The sequence below is a fragment of the Stylophora pistillata genome, chromosome 7, assembly GCF_964205215.1.
Source record: "Stylophora pistillata chromosome 7, jaStyPist1.2, whole genome shotgun sequence".
Lineage (NCBI taxonomy): Eukaryota > Metazoa > Cnidaria > Anthozoa > Scleractinia > Pocilloporidae > Stylophora > Stylophora pistillata.
The window spans coordinates 12395518-12422389 of record NC_142525.1 but is presented as its reverse complement, the minus strand read 5'-3'; the positions used below and the strand labels follow the sequence as shown (position 1 = coordinate 12422389).

At 37.3% G+C, this 26872-nt stretch overlaps 1 protein-coding gene and 1 long non-coding RNA gene across 2 annotated transcripts in view; one reads left to right on the top strand and one right to left on the bottom strand.

Moving 5' to 3' along the window:
• Nucleotides 1–216: 216 nt before the first annotated feature.
• LOC148726664 (uncharacterized) lies at nt 217–9610 on the bottom strand. The gene is made up of 3 exons (XR_015989788.1): nt 9529–9610; nt 9252–9410; nt 217–2192 (listed from the first exon to the last, which is right to left on the bottom strand). It is a non-coding gene; the product is annotated as an uncharacterized LOC148726664 (long non-coding RNA).
• Nucleotides 9611–9990: 380 nt separating this feature from the next.
• LOC111332080 (uncharacterized) overlaps nt 9991–26872 on the top strand; it is a 36834-nt gene continuing 19952 nt past the window's right edge. The window contains exons 1-10 of the mRNA XM_088726348.1: nt 9991–10000; nt 10348–10695; nt 11354–11629; nt 12331–12594; nt 15624–15869; nt 16456–16719; nt 18320–18673; nt 21539–21811; nt 22630–22893; nt 26001–26243. Coding sequence (XP_088582474.1) covers nt 9991–10000; nt 10348–10695; nt 11354–11629; nt 12331–12594; nt 15624–15869; nt 16456–16719; nt 18320–18673; nt 21539–21811; nt 22630–22893; nt 26001–26243 — 2542 coding nt within the window. The remainder of the gene's footprint in view (nt 10001–10347; nt 10696–11353; nt 11630–12330; nt 12595–15623; nt 15870–16455; nt 16720–18319; nt 18674–21538; nt 21812–22629; nt 22894–26000; nt 26244–26872) is intronic.

The window sequence follows — 26872 nt, the reverse complement described above, 5'->3', positions numbered from 1 at the left end:
TTTGAACTCACGACCTCCCGCACAACAGTCCGGCACTCTACCAATTGAGCTAATCGGGAGGCGGTTGATTCAGTATCGCGGCCGAAAACAACACCTAGAATTTTAATTTTGGTCATCCATTTGAGGCCAAGTGGTGGGTCGTCGCGCGTACGCCACGCCCCCAACCACATGGCCTTTGTTTTCGTGAGATTAAGGCGTGCCCCAGAGCCACGCTCGTATATATTAATCATGTTTAATAGAACTTGCAAGTCATAGTTAGCAAGCAGTGATGATGTAAGCACCCTTTATAATTGCCAGCTCTACGTTAAACATGTGGTAGCTGTTGAGAACCGTAAAACAGTTCTCCCACATTATGCGTATGGAGATAAGATCATTTGTAACCTGTGTGCTCAAAATATTGTAAACAACACTAACGACAGCATTAAAGCACACGTACAATCCCCTGGTACGGCTCATATCGTACGCATGCGCACAGCCACATCACCCGTGAAGTGGCAGCCATGGACAACTATTTCGCCCTTGTTGTGGCTCATTAGCATGGCATAGCCAGCAGGGTCTATATTGGCATACGCAAGCTTTTGAACAAATGAATTGCAGAGTCTTAATCAAGTTTTAGTGATGGAATTGAATGTTATTGACATACAGTAAGAATATAGTTACATACCGACCTTTAATACGGCTTTACGCGGGTAGTATAAAGTTGATCTTTAAGAGCACTTTAAGCCGCGATGTAAACAAGCGTAAAGCTGATTAGACACCTTTACGCTAGCTTTAAGTTAACTTTACGTACCAAACGTGTAAATTGATCTTTAATCACCTTAAAACAACTTTAAATACTAGCGTAAAGTTGGTGATACAACTTTAAGCAAATTTACACCATATTTACGTTTTCATAAAGCTGCATTTTCATGATGTGGTATAGTCTTTACTCTTATTGACAAAGATATTCGAAATCACAGCGGTCAAAATGTTGTGGACTCTCGAGGCGCAGCCCAGTGCTTCAGCAGGTAATTAATATTGGGGCGTAAAATCTCACTTTGTCAGTACCACAAGAGCTATAGAAGAGTAAAGGGAATAGGTGTGTTGACGCAAGTGTAGTGGTGTAAAGGGCTAAAGAAATCTTGTGGTCTATTGATATTCGAAATCCAACCTTCCCTTTCCTCTGTCCTCATGGTACCAGTTTACATTCGTTAGTCAGCTTAATAACATTTTTCTGTGTTGTGTATTTTCGTTCAATTATTCACAAATGTGTGTATCAAATTTCAGAGTCATCCAAGGAAGACTGTGGAACGTTCTTTAAGGGGAAGATTGCGAAAAGGGTAATGAAATAAATTAACTCACTGAAACCCTTGAGTAGATTTTAGTAAATGGGAGGTGACCATAATCTCGGGTGCAAGTTTAGCAAGAAATTGTCTACTATTTAACGTTGTTATCGAGACTACTTGTTAGAGCACAATATGGTATACCGACTGATCAATGAGAAAGTGAGTATGTCTTAGTCCCAAAAAGACTTTTTCACCCATTGTAGGAACAATTTCAAATTATTGGAAGTTTACGATACACTCTCTGTTTTCTGCGCCTTGTGCTCACTGCAGTGATGTCTGCGGTTAGTGATCAGGTATCCTTGATGATGGGCTGATAAGAGCGCACGCCTGTGACCTGGTTTTTATTCTCGGAAAGTCTTGATAAACTGTTTAATTCGAACAGCGGAAATATCGGGAAAAGGGACAGAACAGAATTGTTTTTGAACCAATACCTTCATCATTAATATAGAAGTTTTTATTTTGAAATAATTTTTCGAACCCATTAAGATAACGAGATTGTTGTGAAACTGGAAACAGGTGTCACTTTCGTGTCAAAAATTTTGTTTGCTCTCATTGTGGTCCTTCCTCCCAATCGACACGACAAACTCCAGTTTGATGCAGAAACAGGGAATGAGAGGTACTCCTATGTACATATTCACTTGGGATCAAATTGAGTTTTATCTTCAATTTATCAATTTTCTGCTAACATGTGTTTAATGGAGTAATCTATACCTGGCCATATAATACCACACTATTTATTAAGTTGTCTTTTCTAGCAAAGCCAGGTTTGACCGCACTCTGTGTAGTTGAAGGTGTGGCAGTTTTGGCGTTCATCGTGGCAATAATGGCCTACGGTTTGTACAAGAAGAAGTATCACGTAGCGTCCTTCTGAAACGATAAGGGAAAGCTTTGAATGTTTCTACATTTATCTCGATACCATGTCCTCGTCCTCGTAGCAAATAGCTGATAAGAGTAAGTAACAACTTAGCTTTTTTCATTCGTTTTGGTTATTCCTGTAGCCGAAACTATGTTTAAACTGTAAATGATACAGAATTTTTAGGAAAATAATGGAGAAAGATGGAAACAAGGGAAACAAATTAAGGCTTTCTGCAAGTTAAAATAACTGTTTTTAAATAATCTCTTTTACTCATCGGTAACTATGAACCAGGGGCCGAGCCAGACTAGTGAGGCATTTGTTTTCCTCTGGAAAAATATTTATGTTGCCTAGATGTTTGATGTTAAATACGCATAGATGTTAAGGACTGGAAATGGTTATGTTGTGCTGTTGCGCAAACCTGTAAGAATAAAGTAAACTCTAATTTGGGCCTTTTAGGGCCTAAATTTGAGCATAATTAAGGCCTTTTAAAGATTTAAAAATCTTCTTACTTTATTGTTTCGGTCCTTTTTAAATGATTGAGACAAATTTTTGTTGCATTTTTCCTTCTTCAGAAGAGCAAAGATTCAGAAAACCAATTACATCTTTTGAGTGCGAGAAGTTTGAAGAAAATTGGGTGTTGGACGGAAGCCGAAGAAAGTGGGCCTGGCTGGTGAAAGTCCTCTATCAGTGGAGGGTTGAGAAAAACGAGGCGGTAGTTAAACTGAGTTACAGTGGCGAGCCGTTGATAGAAGAGAACCTAGATGAAATGTCTGACAAGCGGCTGGGTTTTGCCTTGGCTCGGTTTGTTGCCGAAGCTAGAAAAGGAGAGGGACAAGAGTATCGAAGAAAGACTTTATATGAAATGATAGGTAATAAACGTTTTTACATGTAAAATGTAAGCGAAATATAACTTTGATCGATAAAACAGGTTGTTCATTTAGAAGTTTGAATTCTGCTTTGAATTTTCAAATGAAAGAAATGGTCCGACAAGGAATAGGTACAGTTTTCAACAAGGCTAATTTTATTACGGAAGAACAGGACAACTATTTGTGGGAAAACGGGTTCTTAGGCAGGGAGAACGGGAAGCTACTTTATAAAACTTTAGTGTGGGTTTTTTGCATTCAGTTTGCTTCAAGGGCTCGGCAAGAACACAGGAATTTGAGGTTTATAAATTCACAGTTATTGATTCGCGCTTACGTAGCGACACATTACTTAAACTTAAAGGCTACAGATGCATAGATAACCATTTATTTTTGCACTGGTTGCCAACGGTGACATAGGCAACAATCAAACTGCAAATCAAATGAATGAATTGCGTTTTAAATATGAAACTACACTTGAAGGGCTGAAATATTCGCAGCAAAATGTTACTTACAATTCTGTTGGGTAATCCATACATCTTGACACGGCCCTTTACATGTTCTTTTAGCGGATGTGTTCGGCGATTATTAAATTCGTTGCCCCTATTTAGATATAAACTGAAGCTAAGTCTTCCCCAGATTCTCTGCGACTACATTTCGGCGCCGAAACGGAACAGCTACACAGAAAGCTATTTACTTGGGTTATAAGTTGTAATTCTTAGAACATTAAGCGCGAATCAGTTGTCTTTACAACGGGACTGAAATCGGGCCAGGAATTCATGCAGTATATGGAAGATATTAGTAAAACCAATAACGGTGGATTGTGCCATTTGTGTATCAAAGGAAAAGTTGCCTGGGCACATAAAAAGTTTAACCAATGTAAAGCGTTGCCCAGTTGAGCTGTATAAGAAATACTTGTCTCACATGCTAAAAGAAATCAGCGACAACGCATTTTGTTTGCTGGTATTGCCAAAGCCAAAAGGGGATGTAAGGTATTACAAGAAAATTTAGGGGACGTGGTAAAGAACATCGTGCGAAAAGCAGGATTTTAAGAGCAGTTTACTAATGTTTTACTTCGGCGACGTTGTGCCACACGATTGTCGATGTGTTTTCAACATAACTTTACTTCTCTTCAAAACAACACGTTTTTTAATGTGTAGAGGCAAATACATTTCTGGGAAACGATAAAGGTAATATGTTTTTCCATTAAGAGTATAAAAACCAAACCTGAAGTACAGGTAACCGTTACCATAACAACCAAATACAGATAGGTAAAATACCACAATAAGTTGACAAGAAGGAATACAATGAGAAAACAAGGCAAATTCTACTTAGTAAACATGACTTTTATATAAACATGACTGTCTAAATGTACCAATAACTGGTCAAGAGAATTGCAAAATGTTTGCATGTTAGAGACCTACAGTACATGTACTGTTAAAAAGATATAACAAACCAGAGCTATTCCAGTTAACTTTTCACAAATACACGAACTTTTGCACATCAAATAAAACTGCTATCTTTACCATTGGATATCTTTACATGCATTTATCTTTATTTCTTCACTGCTTGAACAATCCTTTTTTTTAACGATTCTTACTGATTAATTATTACTGATTGAAGAAGTACAGTGAAATACGACGAAGAGTAAAATTAACAGACCTGTTAATGAATTAAAAAGACTACATCTATATGTAGCTCTTAAGTAACTTAAAAACTGAGAAATTAAAGATTTTTCTTCAATGCATGATGTGCCTGCATGTACCTATAGTTAACTCAGAGTGGCTATCTGCAAGAATTACTCACTGTTTATATTGCCATCTTACAGCTATTCCCAAGAAAACTGTTAATAAAATAGAATTAGGAAACATATTGTGTGATGTTGATAGAACATTGGTGGCTGGTTTGGTTCAATTTTGAAACATCAAATGAAAAAAAAATTGAGCTACTGGTACTCTAGCAATCGTTTTTTATGCACTAAGACCAATATTATTTTAGATAATCTCAATGGAATTTTTTTCCTGGGAGTTAAGTTCACATCAAAGTTGTTTAAACAAGTTTGGGTTGATTAGTCATTAATATGCAAAACATTTGTTTTAATTGCTCCACATGATGAAAGAGGCACTATAACCTGTCACAGATGTATCCCTTGTGACTATAAACATTTTAAGTCTCTCTTTTCATTTACTGGCAAGTAATTTGGACAGTACAGACTCCCTCAAATAAAAATTTTAAAATTAAAGCATAATGATTTCTGTGAACATACATGTACATGTATAACTGAATCAGTGCAGATTTCTGTTAATCACAATATCAAGCTTTTGTTTACATCACAGGAACCAAAAACACAAATCATATTAAGCAGAAGCAATTTGACCTTAAAAGACCTGAAAAAGAAAAGGTGGGAAAAATCACGAGGATTCGCACAGTCGCTGTTTGAACGAAACAATCGAGCATTTTGGTAGACATTACATTATGAAGAAAAATTTGTTTTCCTTCCAAGACCCAAATAGTCTTAAAGAAAAAAAAATCCACTTTTTGTCATTAAATTGTGCTGTAAGAGCATTTGCTGTCTTTCCCTTCCTCAAAGTACTTTCCATAAAAGGCCTTCTTCATTAACAAATTAGTAACATGTTTTCCATCATTTAATCGAAAAAAAAAAACAAAAACAATAGTCATAAGTTTCCACCATAAGTTTTAATACTTTAATAAGTATTTAATAAACTCATTCATGAAGGCAAAATAAAATAAAACAAAGAGCTTAGATTTTATATATACAGAAGAAAAATTTTGTCTACAGGTTTGGTGTGTATATGATTCTACAATATTATTGCTTGATGTTAAGTGCCTAACAAAGATGAGTATCACTATCAAGTGGATAATGCACTACTTGGATGATTAGCATTCAGAAAATAAAGTTATATTTATGTGTGCAGTCTGTAGTTGCCAGGATATGAGGGGGTTATAAACAACAACTGGAGTCAAAATTAATTATTAAACCAACAAAAGTCAGTAAAACATTTGACAATGAAAAACTGCGATAAAATATTATAAAGCATGACACGACGTTTCGACGTTTCCAGAACGTCATTATCAAGTAAACTAAAAAATAATAAAATCGAGCATATATATAATGAAGCGGTGAATAAATTACAAAACGTTAAGAGTCAAACAAAGAGTTTAGCCCTAATGGAATCGCTCTGGGTGTTTAAATTGGGCCTTATTGTTCTTATGTACAACATTTCATAAACAAGACAATCCCATTTCGTGCCGCATTTTTTAAGCATTCTAAACTGGCTCTCATTGAGTAAGTCAATGTTCCCATGGGCATCTCTCAGGTGGCGACCAATGGCAGAGTATCGATGATCAGCAATGCGTTGAAACAGATGGCGCGTCGTATATCCGACGTAATTTGAATCACACAAATCACATTTAAAACAGTAAACAACACTATGCTGATTTAAGATGCGTGGCTTGATTTCTTTAAGCTTTAGGTCCTGCTCAAGTTTCTTACTGGTGTAGACTGGTTGTACATCAATGCCAATTTTTGAACTGAGATCGCGCATTTGTCTTTTGACAATGTTCACTGAGATTTGATCTTTGAAAGGAATACTGACTCTTAAAGTTTCAACAGATTTTGTCCTAGTATCTGGTGTAGAGGAATAATCACATTTGTCGATAATAAAGGGCCTTTTACTTCACTTTCAAAGTCACACCGATTTGCGCTACAAGAAGTGTCTTATCAAAACAATGGTTCATCGTGCAAAGGAATTGTCCTCTACGCATCAAGCATTCGTCGATGAGTGTAGGCATCTAAAATCTATGTTTCATCGCCTTGGTTACCCTAGTTCTTTGGTGAACTTTATTATCGACAAATGTGATTATTCCTCTACACCAGATACTAGGACAAAATCTGTTGAAACTTTAAGAGTCAGTATTCCTTTCAAAGATCAAATCTCAGTGAACATTGTCAAAAGACAAATGCGCGATCTCAGTTCAAAAATTGGCATTGATGTACAACCAGTCTACACCAGTAAGAAACTTGAGCAGGACCTAAAGCTTTACTTATTCGAATTCTTAAAAGTCAGTAAAGTTACACAATTCAAGATGGAGAAGATCCACAGTTTCTCGTGATAACAGTGGACCACAGATATGTTGCTTATTTAAAGGTTTAAAAGCATCTAACAGAATTCCCAAATAATATTGTGGCCAGAAATACACATCTTCACAAAGTGCATAAAACTAAATTGGGATTCGCGGTATTAAACAATGATGTAAAATATGTAAGGAATAGGGGCAGGGAGGTCTGAAAAATTGGAAAAATGCCTCAGGTAATGATACAAGAGTGTTGTATCAACTACATGTTGGAAGCATATTGCTTCAAAGTCCTGTCATTTTCAGTTGACTTTCATTTTTGCTTTCCAAACGTAGTTGTTCATTTGTATTTATAACTGAATCCACATTAAAATTTTTTTTTCTGGAAGTTCTCGCATCTCAAGTGGACTATAATAAAGACGGGTGATTAAGAAATTTCTTCCTAGAGGCCAAGATTAAATGGGAAAAAATGTCTAAGGAATTTTTCAAGGAATTCAGTTTTCTGCAGGTTTCCAACCATGTAGTAACTGGTCATTACTATGCATAACTTCAAATGCTTTCATGATTCCCAACAATGGAAAGGAGGTTCTGAACCTATCATGGTTGCGTGCCTGATGTAACGATGTTTCCAGCTTGGCTGTTTTAAGTAGATTAGACACAAACTGTCCCTCAAAAGAAAGAAAATTAACTCATAATTATTCCAATTCATGTCTAAGTCAGTACAAATGTCTACCACCAAACCAACATCAAGCTTTTGTTTATGCCATAAGGGCAAACACACAAATGACTAAAAGGGCAATTAAATTCCTTCCAAATTCTCAAGAGCAATGAACACTGGCAAATTGTAAGAATTCTCACTTTCTCTGTTATAAATGTGAGGATTTTGCACGCATTGCTCTCGAAGGAAATAACAACATATTGGTCAGAACAATTAATTCGTTTTTTAATCAGTATGCATTGTGCTGTAGAAACATTAGCCATCCTTCACTGCGTTATCAGAATGAAAGCAATTTAAACAATTAATTCATATATAGTCCTCACAATCTCTAAAATCAGAAAATTTTCTTCCCAAATTAAAAATTGAGTTTTTTTTTAAGCGTATAGTTTTTTTTATTCGCAGACGCAATATCCAAATAGTGTAGTCATGACTAAGATAAGACATTCAAAGCACCATTTTGGGACGTGACTAAACAACTCAAACAGTTGATTCAATATAATTGATTCATGGGACAAAAATAACCATCATCAGCCACTCGCTACTTATAAACACAACTTCAGTTTTTTTTTAATTCCCAAAGAAACACACACGAACTTATAAACCGCCCAACAATGATATCAGTATTAAATTCTGAAAATCGTCTTAGGCGGTTAGCTGAGTTTTCTAGACATCGTCATCAAAGGTTAGATATTACTCATGTTTCGTTCTCCCTTTCAAAGTCCCGACTTCGATGGAAATTTTTTTTGCTAATTGAAACAATCAATATCTATAAGCTTTGTTGAAATAAAACAATCGTCGCTACTGAGCGCACATGATGGCTTTGCAGTCTGTTTACATTGATGCTTAACTATATTTATCCGCATTGCTCATCTTGTATATTGGAAATAATTTATGTCTTAGGTATGCTAGTACCCTGTCTGCCTCTTTCCTTACCAAATGCGTTATTATAGAAATTTTAAAGCGCACAATTTAACATTGGAAATAATTAACATACGTACAATTGTGCTGCGGCATTATTCGAAGCGAAAGTTGTCTTCAACAAACCGAAAATCTTCCGCTTTTCGAAGATTCTTGCGTAGATGACAAGCTTTTTAATTTTCTACGTGACTAAAATTTCTCTGGTTGTAAGAAGTATAACGCAATTATATTTCATAACGGACTTAGGATGCCACCATGTAATGCTTCTAGCTAACAAAGCTAACATCGTTAAAAGCTCACAGAAGGCTTTTTTACTCAAAACGAAAAACAAAAAATGCGCCCGAATCATACCATGAGAGCGATCGCTCAAAAAAGTCACCTTCTTACATACGACTTTACTAAATCAATCTATATTACAATCCATTGAGGAGAAAAAATAAAACCGCCATCATTTAGATCTTATTGCTTTGTATACTTACACTGCACTGTAATGGTCACCGCACTAGAATTTATCTTTCGGTCCGAACTGTGTTGGACTTGAAGTGCATAATTCCCAGTGTCTACTCTGAACAGCAAAGGGAAAGTAATGCTTGTTTGCGTCGCTGTAATATTCGCCTCCACCCTGCCTCCGTCTTTGTCTGTGCAAATTAGGCCAGAAAAAAATCCAAATTAATTCAAATACCTTTCATGCATTTTGTAAGATTGGCACGATTGCCGGTTCTGTCACGTTACGTTCTTGATGGCGAAGTTGCTTACTTTCCTTAAAATCGTTTTCTTTTCCAAAGTTTTTGTTCCCCAAGCAGGTAAGCTGATTTTTTCCATGGTAAATGTAATAACCACTAGTGTTATTCTTTATTAAGAGTAAACAGTTTTTGTGCATAATTACTGACGCAAACATCAACATGCAATGCATATATATATATTTACAACTGTCGCTCAGTGCTAGGTAAAATGATATGGCACGTGCTTAATGAACACTGCGTGTTTTCTGGAAAGGCAAAAAGAGCCAAATGTAGGACGATAGAAAGGAAATATTCGACAAAAGGAGTTTACTTCCGTGATTGCTGAGCATAAGTGCATAGTTTTGGGAGGTTGGAAAACCGGTTAGCACCAGTCGTACATCATCTACACATTTTAATACGTAATTCTCGTGGCTGACGGCTTCTTGTTTAACTCAATTAGGGAAAATTGTGATGGAATAGTAATGAAGTCAGTCCAATGGAACAGAGTAGATTTGATCAACATCTTCCGAAAACAGATCAACCCGAAAGCCAAAACTTTCGTCGACTGCAATCGACTTGACGGCTTTACCACCATAAAAGTAAACATCTCAGTGGTCTATGTTTGAATTCGGGATCAAGTTAAAAACACATAATAACTCCTCTAAGCCATCTTCCGCCTGTTCTGCTTTAACACATCCTGATTTTCATTATACGTGCAAAAACATAGATTAAGAAACCAATCATTAAATGTGACTCACTCCAGCTTAACGACTTCAAAAGCCACTGAATACAATACATCGCTCGTTGCTTAAGTGAGATCAATTTACCAATTCGATTTTCTTCTGCTTTGTAGAATCCCAGCCTGTTTTTACCAAAGTGCCCTCACTTTCATCCTATGTTGTTGTGGAAGGTAACGGCTTATTTCTGCAGTGGAACTACACTCTTGGTGGAGCGTTTCGACAAGCTGAGTTCGACTTGTTGGGGACAACTGGTATAGACATTGTAGAACGTTTTGTATCAGATTCGAACGCTTTTATTTATCCAGATTACCGAGGCAGGGTGAAAGCGAACATCACAGCAACACAAACGAATGTTAGTTTCCTTTCGCTGACCAGAAAAGACACTGGCATTTATGCATTTCAAGTAATACGCAATTCAGACCGAAAGAAGATTTCTAGTTCAGTGAGAATTACGGTGCAATGTAAGTATATTAAGCGATACGATGACCAGAGTGAGCGATTTTGTCTCATCCTTTAATTTCAGGGTTTTCACTTCAATATGTTGGCCGTCTAATATAATTTTTTTTTAACTCAGTATCATTCAGCTCAATTCCACGCTTTATCTTAATTCCCATACGGCTCCACTTAATTAGTAAATGGAAATTTATGAAAGTCATAAACGAACGTCATGCAAGGTTTAAGAAGATGTATAGGGTGATTTCCATTTTTTTTCGGTCCTCCAGAATTCAACAGTATCAGAGGTCATTAGCAGTTTTAGAGGGTGGTCCCAGTGTTACTTTAGATTGCATCGCAGATGATGAACAATTACCAAACATCACCTTGACCAAAGCATATGCTAATGACAGTGACAGTGGTGTAAAGGCAAATGGGAAGCAACCTCGCTCCCAGGGCCTTTCCCTTAGTTGGGGGTGGGGCGGGAAAAGGCCCTGAGAACGAGGTTGAATGGGAGGTAGTTTGTCTTTGAAATTTTCGAAGATAACAGTGGGGCATATGATGGAATAGGTAGTGCGCCGAATCGTATATAATTAGTGATATTTTTAAAAATATGTTTGCAGCAAGTTTATGTTGTGTAACTCTAAACAGGTTTTTAAAATTGTTTGTGTGTCATTTATTTAACAGATCCACCGGAATTCAGCAACAATGGTGGTGACGTAGTTGTTACTGAGGGTACTGACGCCAGTGATAATATAAACTTGGAGTGTACTGCTGATGGTGAACCAACACCAAACATCACCTGGACCAAAGTATATGCTAACGGAAGTGACAGTGATGTACTTGCAACTGGGAATCAGTTTGTCCTTGCAAACAACAGAACTAACAGTGGAACATATCGCTGTACAGCATTTAATGGAATAGGAACTGCACCAAGTCATACATTGAAAGTAGATGTTAATTGTAAGGAGAAAAATTGTATGTTGTCGCTTCAATTTGGTTTTTAGTTTCTATAGACTGTATGAATGATTGTTACTGTAGGCAAAATAATGGAAAAAAGAAAAAAACAAAGGTAAATCAACCAAAAAGAAATAAATAATTTTTTTTTTATGACGGTATAGCTGTGTACTACGCACTTTTATAAAAAAATACAATTTGAAATAGATGGCGATAACGCAAGCAGGGCATGAAAATGCCCTACAGCCCAGTATAGGACATTGTGAGATTCAGGGTAAATAAATAACGAAAAAGTGCTTACGGCAATTTGTGAAATGAAAAAAACTAGACAAAATTAAAATCTGTAATCTGCCAAATGGAAATCTATAATTCTATACTTTACGCAATTTTGGAAGTTACAGATTTCTATTTTGCAAATTGAAGACTTTTATTCTTTTAATTCTGTTTTGCAAATTACGAAAAGCCAGAAAAGCTGCAATTCAGAATAAAAAAAAATTAATAGATAAAGAAAGAAAGAAAGGAAAGGAGGAGCAATCCCCATGCGAAGTTGGACTAAATATAAAAACGTTTGGCTCTTCATAGGTATGACACACATGTATGGACAGTTTGCTGCTCAGCCCTTCCCCTCAATTTAAGGGTGTAGATCAATGTTACTCGCTTTGATACTAATGCTCAGTCAAATGTTGTTTTTTTTTTCCTTTCTCAAGTTAAACCAGAGATTATCAAGCAATTGGTGAGTGATTCAACTGTATGTGAAGGTGATGTTATTAATATCACCTGTTCAGCAGACAGTAGACCTGCTGTGCATACTTATCAACTGTTTGAGAATGGAATAATAGTTGTTGATGGAAACAGCTCCGCTGGGGTATGGATATTGAGGAGGGATTTAAAAGAAGGAAACTTTAGCTACAGATGTGTGGTTAATAACACTATCAGTACAACTGAGGAGACTGTCAATATCACAGTAAAAGGTATGGTGTGAGAATGTGGTTGTTAACTGTCTGCAATCTTTTTAGATACAGTACGGTGAATGTATGCTTGTTTTTATCTCTCCTGCGCAAAAATATGTGGCTGGAAAAGAGCCTGAATTTCAACATTTCAACCAGACAAGGGGCTACATGTAACTACTACTGGACAAGAGTAGAACAAGACAGAGCCAGAAATAGCCTAGTAAGAGCCTGGTGGAAAACGAGCGTTAATCATCCATGCAAGAGCCGCACCAAAAAAATTGTAAATAACAGGAAACGAGTCAGACATCAGACTAACACTGATCCTGACAAGAGCAGTAATTCAGCTTGAAAAGAGCCAGACAAGAAAAATTTTTTCGAACAGCAAAACGAGCCTGACATGAGCTGGGCATTAGCCTGGCAGATAGCACAAAAATGATAAGTGAGGTAGTAATTGCTAAAAATCCCACCTTAGTTTGGCTGTACAACTCATAAAACGCACAAATAATGACAAAATAGTTTATTGATAAACAAATCTTGATAGTCTTATGCTAAAATACAAGGAATGCACTGAAAATAAGGCAAATGCGGGGAGAGTTTCCACTTAGCTGCATTTATTTTCCTATTCAAGCTGGAGTTTCCTCAACCATGCACGAGAATTTAGGTTACAATGCGGCTTTGTCTGCCGCTTTTGGAATTTGCTTGCCCTTCTATTTCAAAGCAAAGCAGTGATGTAGCCTATAGATAGAAAGAACTAAAGATAACATGTTTGCAAACTGATTTAAAGCCGCTCTGTATTACTGAGGCCTGGTCCAAAACTCGATCCATTCTATTAAATAAATTAATTGACTGAAAAGTTAGTCATTTATCATGAGCCATTTCATTTGAACTCCATGTAACTAAAAAGGAGCAATATTGTGAGAAAAAACTAACATAACCTTTCCTTTGACGTTTAGAACAGTACTCTTGTTAACTTGAGGCTTCTTCCCTATAATACATCAGCATCGTCGGGCATAATAACGAAGTAAATCTTATATGATTTGGAACTTCGTTGTGTTGGTTAGGTATCAAATGAAATCTATCTATTCAAACTGTTGAGGCTATTCCTCAACAAGGTTTTATGTTAGTCAGTTCCGTTCCTCATTTTTTTGTATGTCACGTAGACCACAATCCTTCAGTAGTAATTTTTATTTTTCTACCATTTTTTTACGCACGTGGTGAAGCGCTTGTAAATAATTTAGGTACGTGAAACTGTTTCTTTTCTTTCGTTTACCGCCTTTCATCATGTGGTTTTTACGGCTCCCCGAGTCTCTTAATTTATGATGAAAGGGCGACCGGATGGTTTTGTAAACGTTGGAATTCTTCGCCGTCATTAATTTCGTTGGTTTAATGAGCTGTTCTGTTGTTATTCGACATCGACGCCGCTATATGTGTCCGACCCGGACACAAACATTTATCCAATCAGAGTAAATTAAAGGCAAGTTAACACTCTTGAGACTTTCAACCCCCAAATAAGCAACTTTTTATGTAAACACCAAAAATTAAAAAAAGAGAAACATTCGTATCAATTTGCTCACATGCATTAATGCCTTTGAATTTCCTGTGTATTACGAACCTAACCAATGAAAAGTGAATTTAAACAGAAAGGTTATATGAAATGTGACCTGAAAACACGATGATTGATATTGAACTCAACTACATTGTAGCTCTTTATTCATGCTAGACTTGCATGCACTAAGCAATGGTGATGGCAGTTTCTATGTTTTAATGCAAATGTTGACTGGTTGGATTATCAGTCAAATGCCTTATCACTGCAGTTTTTGTGTTCTCAAGGGCAGAACTTGTATTCAAGGCTACTTTATTTTTTAAAAAGATCGTATATGAAAACATTGTTCTCCTCGACATTCAAGTCTCCCAAAATCCTAAATTTCCTAAATCCATTTCCTAGAATGAACAACTATTTAGATTTCCTTTCCAAAAATCTCCTACTCGTCTTTGTCGAGAAAACTTACAGAAACATGGTTGGGTGGCTTTTTATGTTATTAAAGTGACAGCGAAGTTTTGATTTGCATCAGTAAGATAAAAATTTTAAAAACATTGCTTGTCCGGCTAGTGGCAGTCTCATGTTGCGCTCAGAAATTAGGCGCATTGATGAATTAAATGTTGACTAAAATATGTGTAAGGGGATTCAGCGTTGTCTGGCTCTTATCCTACTCTTGCCCTACTCCTGTTAGTCTTGTATGGCCAGTCATGGTCCATAAAAGAGCGTAACATTTTGTGGGCTCTCTAGCTGAGAGCTAGACAATTTTTTTGAGTTACTTTTGTCATGTTGATGTCTGGCTTTATGAACAGTAATCAGGCCATATTCAGGCTCTGGCAGGCCCTCAATGCGAACTCTCCCCCAGTTATGTTGTGTATTGAGTATTTAACTTCAAGTGATAACTTTCAGAGCAAAAGTGGCATTACATGTTCTTGATATAACGTTTGAATCACTGAACTTAACTGGGAAAATTATAAGTAGCTGGGCTATAACTGAGGAAATAAATGTACATTGTACAAATACATGTAGTATGCAGTTAAACATCGTAACTGAGCCTGCTAAGAAGGAGATCCACAGTGGTTGCACAATTTTTATCCTACATTCTTTTGCAACTGTGGCTGAAATACTTGTGGGCTATACAGCTGGAATTCACCTTTTCTTAGCCTGTGAATTTAGCCTAAAGCTAGCACGTGATGAAAACCCTGATAAAGGAAAAGGAAAAGAAATTGAAACAGACTTGGAGTCCCTGGATTAGATTCATGCAACTCTGAACCCATTGAAATAATTTACTTCTTGCGAAATGAGCTGAAAACTGCAGAGTCCCTTCATTTCAAAGAAATGTATTTACTTTTGCATTATACAAGTGTATCTATTTATTTAAAATCAATGTCTACGTATATACATATGATTATTTACTGGTAGTGTATATATGAAAAAAAAAAATGATGAGTGTGTATGAATGTAGTTTCATGTACTTTAACACCTGCAATTTATCATCTTTTTTTCCCTGCAGTGCCCTCTAAAGTTTATCCGTTGGAGAATATCACAGTGATAGAGGGAGAAAACAGTACTTTAACATGTAATGCCTCTGGAAGTCCTGTACTGACTGTGACATGGACAGGAGTTAGCACCGGTAGTCAGTCCAATGGAATCGTACATTATCTTACAAAAATTAGTAGGAATGCTTCTGGTGAATACAAATATGAAGCTATAAATGACTGTGGACATAGCTCTGCTAGCACTTTCCTCACTGTGCTCTGTAAGTGATTGCTGTCATTAGTGATCTATGCTAAGTGATTGTGTGAGTTCCTAGATTCCTTAGCTGGGGGCACCTCTGTTTCTTTTCTTAAGCTTGTTTTGGAACTATTATTGATACAGTAAGAAGCACTAGGGAGGCTGCATTGTCTTACTGCCTTGAATACTAAATACAGAAGTCAGAATATATAAGTATGCTGGGTATGTAATTTCTTTTTAATTATTCAACTTGTTACATTGAGTTCAACTCAGTTAATAGAAATTCGTATCTGCAAGCAACCATGTACAAACATTTTGGCGAAAGACCAAGGATTGAGAATGGTGAACACTTTGTCATTCATTCATCAATCTGACGGGGAGGCGCAAAAGGCAAGGGAAATGTCAGCCGCTGATTGGTGATGTCAAACAAAAAAAATAATGTAGTTTTTCACATGGAAAGTTACGGCTTTGCTTAGTGCTGGAGATTGTTGCAAAACCCTGAAGTTAATTTATTAGTAAGGGGATTTTCCACCCAACAGTTCTGGAAAACCCTGAATAATAGGTATGATGCAGTGACCTGCGACATTCTAAATCTCATTCAATTCTTACAGTTAAACCAGAGAATTTCAAGTTCACAGTAAGTAAATCAACTGTGTGCCAGGGTACTGTGGTGATATTCCACTGTTCAGCAGATGGAAATCCCCCGGTGGATACCTATCAGTTGTTGGAGAATGATAAACCTGTGAGTGCTGGCAGCAACCGTCTTGGAATGTGGAGCAGGAATATGTCAAGTGGAGGAGTGTCCATCTACAAATGCATGGCGAACAACTCTGCTGGAACAGCATACAGTATGAGCCTAAATGTTACTGTAAATGGTGAGCAATTAATTCCATCTATAAAATACGATTATTATGGCGCCGTTTTTAAAAACAGTCAGTCAACTTATACAGAAAATACATGTATCCATTTCCAACCATGATTAAGTCGAGGATAGGATTCTGGACTGCTAAGATGCTCAAGAAACAATTAAACAAATTACTTTTAGTGCACGTACAGTGTATGTTGTTTAATTTCTTGCTCTCTCTTTCTATGCTTTCTATGCGGGATTTTGTAATCTCACATTAGCATCTTATCAGTAATATATGGAAAATGAGGTTTCAACCACATTGTACATTATTTCAGTGACTAATAATTACCTTGGGAGGGAAGTTCCTTTTTTTATATTTAGTGCCCAACTGGTAATGCTAGACCACAGTGCAAGTGCTATGTTAGTTACTCTGTAGGGCAGACTATGCTTGTTATCACAGCTTGGCAAGTGGTACTGGAGTAAAGTACTAGCACAAACCCACTAATCTCATTTTAGTATTGTATCTGTGAAAAAGTACAGCCCCTTCACAAATTAAGATTAGTCAGAATATTCCTTGTAGGAGGAACAACAGAGCACACCTACTAAGATGGGGAGCACTCTTATGTAGCAAAAGTCCCTCTTCCAGAGAGAATCACTCTCTCTAGGGGCTCTGAATGTCATTGGGTCATTATCATAGCACACTGAAGATCGCTCTCATAATTATTCCTTTAACTGCAGTTCACATATATGATTGTCATATATTCACAAACGTTGACTCACTCCTGATAAAGTACCTATAATAAAACCAAGCATTCCAAAATCCCACGAGTATACAGCATCTTGAACGAGTATACAGTCGGGGTTGGTCGATTACTTCTCTGAATTTTCTCCGAAGCATTACGCTACAAACTAACCTCAACACGGTTTGTTCTCTGAAAAAAGCAAAGAGATCCGGTTGAAGGCGATAAAAGCGAAACACTCGCTGAAATTTTGGTCACTTGAGGCTAAACTCTGTGACTGACCAACGAATTGTATATGATAGTTTGAGGAAGTTGGAAGACTTCAGTCGAAACACGGTGAAAGTCATTAGACATTTCACTGAAGCATTTCAGGGAGATGGGGGAACTTCACCTAAATGCAATTTTCTGTCAGAATGCAAGGTCTGCAAGGCTTTTTGTTAATATTTTGTAAGAAAAATTCTAATCGAATATACATCCTTCGGATGTGACAGACTGCAATACGTCAGAATCTTTCGACTACAATAAAATAGTAATCGAAAAATGCATCGACTGCAATCGATGGAACACTACGATTAACTTCACTTAAATTTGTTTGATCAGCATTACTATTGGAGTTTCAAATCAAATTTAAGTTCTAGAAATTCGATTTGGCCGTCGACTATCTTCCGCTATGCTCTGCTCAAACAGATCCAGAAAGAACAATGGCTGTCGAGGGCATGAATAAGCACCAGGCCGTAGAATTCCAATTAGTCTCTACGAACCGTACTTACAACTTTCGAGTGACAACAATTGTTAAATGATCATACGAGTAAAAAATAAATGTGAATTTATGGGCCTGTGTAAGAACTTTACTATTCAAATACATTTTCTTCTTCTTTTTCATTTTAGAGTGTCATTCCGTCTTTACAAAGGAACCTCCTTCCCCTTCCTTAGTTTTGGAAGGTAATGATTTATTTCTGCAATGGAACTACACTCTCACTGGATCGCTTCGCAACTCTGAGATAATTCTTGTGACAAACGGACCAATAACGGTTGCAGCTCGCGATGCATTAGACATTTCTCAGAACAAACCAGCCTTAATACTTGATGCCTTCGTTGGTCGGGTGGAAGGAAGTATTACGGATGTGCAAACAAATGTAACTTTCCTTTCGGTGAATAGAACTGACAGTGGGAAGTATCGACTTCAACTTGAAGATTCAGACCGGAACCCGTTCGAGAGTGATGTGACAGTCACAGTGTTATGTAAGTAGTAGCAATAATTGTTGTGTATAGAGGTAAATTTATTCGGAAACTTTAGAAAATCACAGGGTTATGGCGTGAGGTGGAAGGAAGCAACGAATTTGAGCGATTTCCTTCATGTCTTGGTGAAGGTGAAGGTGTTTTGGTTTTTTTGTTAATAAGTACATGCCTTCTGTAAGCTTTGATATTGGCTTTGTTAGCTAAAAGCATAAGCTGATAGCGTCCTCATCAAATCCGATATAAAACACAGTAACGTTACCCTTACAAATATGCAAATAAACTTTACTTTCTTTCCGTGAACCGAACTGATGGCGGGAAGCCAGTATCGACTTCAAGTTATTCTTTCACACCGAATCGAGCTTACTAGTGAAGTGACACTCAAAGTGCAGTTCATGTGTAGGTGTTAGCGATACGTGTGGACAAAGTCGTCATATATAAAAAAAAAGGTTGCTGGTCATCGGTGTTTTACAGATACATGAACGTTGAGTCGTTTGTCTCTCAATGTAAGTGTCAGGCTTATCAATCGTGTATTGATCACACGTGATACATTGATAAGTGTGACTCAAAAATCGTAAAACAAAAGATTAAAGTTCATTTCTCTGGGAAGTGATATCATTTAGAATTATCATATGACCCATCCAGCCCCGCTCACGCTATCCCGTAGAAAGCCATTGAAAAAGCTGACGTGAGCAATGCCGGACGGTTTGATATGAGCCGGTCCAGAGAAAGCCATCCCGGGCCCTGATTACCTCACGTCATCTTGTTGCAAAAACGGTGAGCAAAACAGAAATAAGGAAAAAAAGTCGCGTTTTTAAAGAAACAGGAGTTTCTTTTGGTGACTTAAAAACTAAAGGAAAAGTCTTAATTGCAGAATATTTTTGTGCTTATGTTGTCGCGTGTGCCCGTCTTTCGCGTCCTATTTATGCCACCTAAATAGGACGCGTGATGTTTTCTCAGCCATAAAAAACGTCCTTGATTAAACGTGAAAAGTTTGCTGCCGGTTATTGGTTAAACGTTTATCATCATGATAAGATTATACCTGTATTATGCTACTTTGCATTCTTGTCTATGCTGTGATTCAAATTTTTCCTGTGTTTAAAAAGGTCACTGCACCAACTAGGGTACGCTAATCTTCTCAAGAAAAGACAAAGGCATTCAATTCCATCGCATACAGTCCCTTGTTCACATGTATACGAATCAGGAAGCCCCATTACATTTGCGAGAATAGGTATTTCCTTTTTTCGGTACCAAAATTCTGCCAAGCACTCACTTCCATCGAGTCCTTCCAGGTCAAAATGTTTGTAATTCTGGTAGGGGTAATCGAGACTTTTTGAATTGTTGGCATCATTCAACAGTAAAAATTCATCTTCTGAAATGTCACCATCATCGCAACTTGCAATCAACAATATACGAGCCTTTCTATAAGTAGCCATTGCTTTTCCTAAACTTCGAAGAGTAAAGCCAGTAAAGCCGCCGTCGCGCGCGTTATCTTAAGACCATTTTAGTGCCACTGCAAAGGCGACCTTTCCCCAAGCCTCCTCGACCAAGTCTGCCGTCGTCGAATCTTAAGCTCATTATTAAACGCAGCGAGAGATCTCGGAAAGATCGATCAAAATTATTGGTCTTTGGCTGCGTGATGGTTATCGTCTTACATGTCATGTATTTGTGGCAAAAAGATAATTTGATGGCACGAGAGTCTATATAAGTCAAAAGGACAATCCGCCATCTTTGACCACGTCGCGCCTGCAATTTTATTCAGCGGTCAACTTTGACATTCATTTGGTATGTTGTGTTTTTAGTCTATAAAGTTTAAAACGCAACAAAGAGTTACAGTTACCAAAACATTTGACTTGCAGTTTGTTAAGTTTGAGATAACTGATGGTTCACTGAAGAAAAATAAGCCGGTGATGAATTGGTCTCCTCTCAGCAAAAGGAAAAAATAAGGTTGAAAAACTGACACATACATGAAAACCCCTTATGGTTTTCTGCTTACAATTGATATGTACTCTCTTGCTGTCTGCTGCTATATCTGGCTTTTCGTCGAGATGTACGTTAGAAATTACTCAATTGCAAAAGTGTGAATTATTAATGAAAGGTAGGGCGTGAAAGGGAAGGGGGCAAAAATCAATTTCGTAATAAGTCTCAGACAAAATAATAACCGACAATCCGTAAGTGTCAACATCAAAACACGGAGAAAAAAGCTCCTTAGTGCGCAGACACTTCTCATTTTCTTAGTGATTCAGGTGGAGCAGAGACTATCTCTCCCTATTCTCCTTTTATAACATAACCAAAGTAAAGCGCGCGCTCTGATTGGTCAATTCAGCGTTCACCATTCGCCCATAGGCGTACGCTGCTGACGTCAACAAATGCAAAGACTAGTTTTCCACGCGCGCGCTTGTTTTTTTCTGGTCACGTAAGATTTGTTAAATAAAATAAAACTCTTTTGCTACAATGTATCAATGTTATTTTATAGAACAAGTGGTAAACGCCACAGTTTACGCTATCGAGTTATGGATGCACGTGCTTTCTGAAGTTTGCGCACGCGAAGGTAATAAGACAGCAGCGAGGCTGTAAGGAAAAATGTCTGCTTTTGTTGATGAAAAACGCGCTGAAAACTGACGAAACTGAATCCAATTAGAACTGGTTTTGTACTCGGTTTTCCTAATGGACTTCAGGCCATTGTTAAGCTAATTTCGGGGATTGCTTTGGCAAGGTTATTGTTTATGACTCGCGCATAAGTCGAGGGTGATTTTATGGGCAGATTTTTCTGTCATGAAAGGTCGACTAATACACGGGTAAATACGATAAGTGTTTCAAGAGGTCTGTATGACACTGAACAAAATTTTTTGTTTGTCATTTATTTAACAGATTCACCAGAATTCACCAGCGTTAGTGATGATGTTGTTCTTGTTGACGGTGAAGGTGATCCAAGTATTACTTTCGAGTGTACCGCAGATGGTGAACCAACACCAAGCATCACCTGGACCAGAGTATATGATAATGGAAGTGACAGTGGTGTATTGGCAGGCGAGAGTCAGTTTGCCTTTGAAAACAAAAGAACTAACAGTGGAACATATCGCTGTACGGCATATAATGGGATAGGAACTGCACCAAATCGCACAGTTAAAGTAGAAGTCTACTGTAAGTAGATAAACTGTATGTTGTTGCTTAAATTTGGTTTTGATTTTTTATAGACTAGGAATGATTGTCATAATTAAGGTTAGAATAACACAACTAGAATTCAAAAAGGAAAAGAAAGGATAAGTTAACCACAAAGAAGTAAACGTACGCACTTTTATCAAAAAATCTAATTTCGATTAGATGGTGGTAATGCAAGCTGGGCACGAAAACAGCCCAGCATAGGGCATTGTGGAATTCAGGGTTAATAAATAAAGAAAAAGGGACTTACTGTAATTTTTGAACTGAAAAGAAACGAAACAAAATTAAAATCTGTAATTTGACAAATTGAAATCTGTAATCCTATAATTTGTGCAATTTGGCAAGTTACAGATTTCTATTTTGCAAATTAAAGATTTTAATTATTTCTTTTCATTTTTTTTCGCAAACTACAAAAAGCCAATAAAAGTAGTAGTAATATCGCTTTACGTCCTATCCGAGAAGACGAGGCAATGTGAGTGAAGCGTCTTGCTTAAGGACACAACGTCAATCCCCAGCCAGGGGACCATCTGACCCAGAGTTCAGCGCAATGACCACTGGACTACTCACGCCTCCTAAGACACTATCAGCTGCAAGTCATAAAAAAAAAAGAAATGAAGGAGCGACCAATAATCCCCTTGTGAAGTTGGACTAAACAGAAAAATGTTTGGTTTTTGGGTATGACACACAGGTATGGACAGTTTGCTGCCCAGCCCTTCCCCTCAATTTAAGGGTGTATGGCACTGTCGCATGCTCTGATGCTGATGCACGATCGAATATATATAATATTTTCCTTTTTCTAGTTAAACCAGAGATTATCAAGCTATTTGTGAATGATTCAACTGTCTGTGAAGGTAACGTTATTAGTATCACCTGCTCAGCTTACAGCAGACCTGAAGTGCATACTTATCAACTGTTTGAGAATGGAATATTGGTTGTTGATGGAAACAGCTCAGCTGGGGTATGGATATCGAGGAGGGATTTAAGAGAAGGAAACTTTAGCTACAGATGTGTGGCTAATAACACTATTGGTACAACTGGGGAGACTTTCAGTATCGCAGTAAAAGGTATAGTGTGAGAACGTAGTTGTTAACTGTCATAGCTATTTTTTTTATGTACAGTATGGCGAAGGTATGCTTGTTTTTACCTCACCTATACGAAAATGTCTAACTTGACAAAGGCCTGAATACAGCCATACATTTAAACCAGACAAGAGCCTACATGCAAATACTATAGGACCAAAGTAAAGAGCCTAATAAAAACTTGGCACAAAGCGCGAAACGAGCAAAAATCAACCACGCAAGAGCCAGACCAAAAATATCGTACACACTTGGACACGAACCTGACACGAGCCAGACAATAGCCTGACAATCATCATGACAAGAGTGGTAATTCAGCCTGAAGAATGCTAGACAAGATAAATTGTTCAGAAGAGGTAAACGAGCCTGACATGAGTTGGGCATTGGGTTGGCGGTACAAAAATGATAAGTGGTGAGGTAATAGCTGAAAATCCAGCCTTACTTTAGCTGTAAAACTCATAAGACACGTAAATAACAACAATGAAAATAGTTTATTAATGAACAAATCTTGATACTCTTATACGCTAAAATATAGAGAATGCACTTTATCTAATCTGAAAATAAGGCAAATGAGGGGAGAGGTTCTACTTACCTGCATGTCCTATTCGAGCCATAGGTGTTTCCTCAACCATACATGAAAATTTTGGTTACGATGTAGCTTTGTCCGCTGGTTTTGCTTGCCTTTCTATTTCGAAGCAAAACAGTCATGTAGCCTGTAAATAGAAAGAACTAAAGGTACAATTTTGGCAAACTGATTGAAAGTCGCTCTGTAATGCTGAAGCCTGGTCCAAACTCGATTTATTCTATTAATCAATTAACCGACAAGCTAATCATTGCTCTCAAGCCATTTCATTTGAGCTCCATGTAGCTAAAAAGGAGCGATTGTGAGGAAAATTAACTTAATCTTTGCTTCGACCTTTAGAACAGTAGTTAACGTTGGGCTTCTTCTCTATATGTATATCAGCACCATCTGGCATAATAGCGTAAATCTTGTTTGACTTTGAACTTCTTTTGCGTTGATTAAGTCACAAATTAAATCTTTTTGAACATTTACCCAGTCGGAGTAGAGGCGCGTTAACACTCCTAAGACTTTCAACCCTCCAAAGCAAATTTTCATGTAAACACCAAAAATTAAAAAAGAAAAATTTCCATCAATCGGCTCACATGCATAAATGCTTTTGAATTTCCCGTGGATTACAAACCTAATCAATGAAAATGAAATTTGTTACAAAACGTTATTTGACATGTGACCTGAAAACACGATGATTCATAGTTAATACTCAACTACAGTATAGCTCTTTATTCACGCTAGACTTGCACTCCCTAAGCAGTAGTGATGGCTGTTTCTATGTTTGGATGAAAGAGGGGGGCATTGGGGTCTACCAGAAACCGCAAAAAAATTCGATCAAAACCGAACTGACCGCATGCAAAACCGTCTAAACTGATAAACTTGCACATCTTAGATGTCAAAATCCTAATCGACTTGCTGCTGTGATTACAAGTGGAGCAACATCGGTTTCGCGGCTATTCGCGATAGGTAGAGGCGTATAGCGGCTTCTCAGATCGAAGAGAAACCGGAACCCCAATTTAAAAAAACCCGAAAAGGTACATCGAGTAACAAATCTGAGTACTCGTCAAAACCGAAAAACCGATCTAAAAAATACCCAAAACCGCAACATTGCAAGCCCTACTGCCCCCCTAATGAAAATGTTGACATTTGGATTATCAGAGTCTAACGCAACTGTTTTTTTTTGTGTGTGTTCCCAAGCGCAGGGCTTGTATTCAAGGCTACTACTATTTTTGAACAAGATCGTATATTAAAATATTGTTGTTCTCTTCAAAGTTTTTCTTGCAAATTGCAAATCTCAAAGCTTTCCCCTAAACACCAAGTTAAATGTACTTTTTTATAGTCGTTCGATAAGCCTAAACTTAACCCATTTCCGAGAATGAACAACTGTTTAGTTTTCCTTTCCAAAAAAAATGTTATAAACTTGTCTGTGTCAAGGAAACAGGCATAAACATGGTTGGGTGACTTTGTTATGTTATTCAAGTGACAGTGAAGTTTTGATCGGCATCAACAAGATGAGAATATTTAAAACAATTGCTTGTCTGGCTCGTGGCAGTCTCATGTTGGGCTCTGAAATCAGGCGCATTGACAAGATTAGATGTCACCTGAAGAATGTGTGAAGGTATTCAGCGTTGTTTTGCTCTTTTCCTACTCTTGCCCTACTCCTGTTAGCCTTGCCTGGCCAGTCATGGCCCAGACAAGAGTGTAAAATTTGTCTAGCTCTTTGGCTGAGAACCAGACAGTTTTTTCGTGTGGCTCTTTTCATGTTTATGTGTAGCTCTATGAACAGTAATCAGAGTGGAATCAGGCTGCGTTTAGGCTCTGGCAGACTCCCAAATTTTGTACAGACTGTTGTGTTACACTCTCAATGCAAGTTTGTCCCGTGTAATGCTATGTATCGAGTATTTAACCTCAAGTGATAACTTTAAAAGTGAATTAAGTGTTCAGGGTGTAAGAGATGTTTTAATCACTGAACTTAACTGGGATGATTAACTGGGCGATACATGTAGTTAATAAAATACACGAAAATTGTACAAGTACATGTAGATTTGGTTTAGTTCATAACAAAGCCTGCTGAGATGGAGATCCAAAGCGGTTGCACAAGTTTTATCTCGTAGTCTTCTTCAGCTGTGGCTGAAATGCATGTACAATATACCCGGAATTCACCTTTCACTTAGCCTGCAAATTTAGCCAGAAGCCAAAACTCAATGAAAACCCGGATAGAGGAGAAAGAAAAGAAATGAAAACATACCTGGAGTCATAGGATAAGATACAAATAACCATGAACCCATTGAAATAATTTACATCTTGTGAAATGAGCTTAAGCTGCAAAGTTTCTTCATTTTAAAGGAATACATTTACTTTGGCATTATACAAATGTAGATAGTTATATAAATGTATATGTTTATCTATAATTATATTATACTGGTCCTGTATATATGAAAGAAAGGGAAAACTTGACGAGTGTGTACAAAATAGTTTTATGTACTCTTACACTTGTAGTTTATTCTCTTTTTCGGCTATGCAGTACCCTCTAAAATTTATCCTTTTGAGAACATCACGGTGATAGAAGGCGACAACAGGACTTTAACATGTAATGCTTCTGGAAGTATGCTGACTGTGACATGGACGGAAGTTAGCACGGGTAGTCAGTCCAACGGAATCATACGTGATCTTACAAACATCAGTAGGAATGATGCTGGTGAATACAAATGTGAAGCTGTAAATGACTGTGGAACCAGCTCTGCCAGCACTTTCCTCTCTGTGCTCTGTAAGTGATCATTGTTAATTAATAATTAATAATGAATAGTTGATTAATAATTGAGTGTCTGTCTACATTTAGGTATAGAGTATTTATCAGTTGTAGCACATTTTCTACTCTTTGTTAGGTGATAGTGTGAGTTCCTAGATTCCTGAGCTGTGAGGCACTTTCCTCTCTCCTTCAGTTCGAGCTTGTATAGAAATTAAAACAGCGTAAGAAGCACTTGGGAGGCTGCATTGTTTTAACGCATTGAAAATTGAAGAGATTAATACAGGGGCACATATGATATGAAATATCTTTCTTAGTGTTCATGTTGATACATCAAGTTCCACTCAACCAAAGAAATTCATATATAACAGGCAGCCATGCATTATATTGGTTAGCATCTTAAATCTCAGTTTTGTTAGCAACCATAATCCGTGACAATTTTTTCAAACTACGTTGGATTTAGAGTAGTTAATGCTTTGTTATTATTTTACATGTATTTATTAGCTTGTCAGATTGGAAATTTGAAGGGGAAGGTGTCTCGGCAGCTGACTGGCGGCATCAAATAAATTAATAATTGTCATAAGTACACATGTTAAGGCTTTTCTACGGGCCGGAAATTAATAAACAACAACAAAAAGCAAGAAGATTTT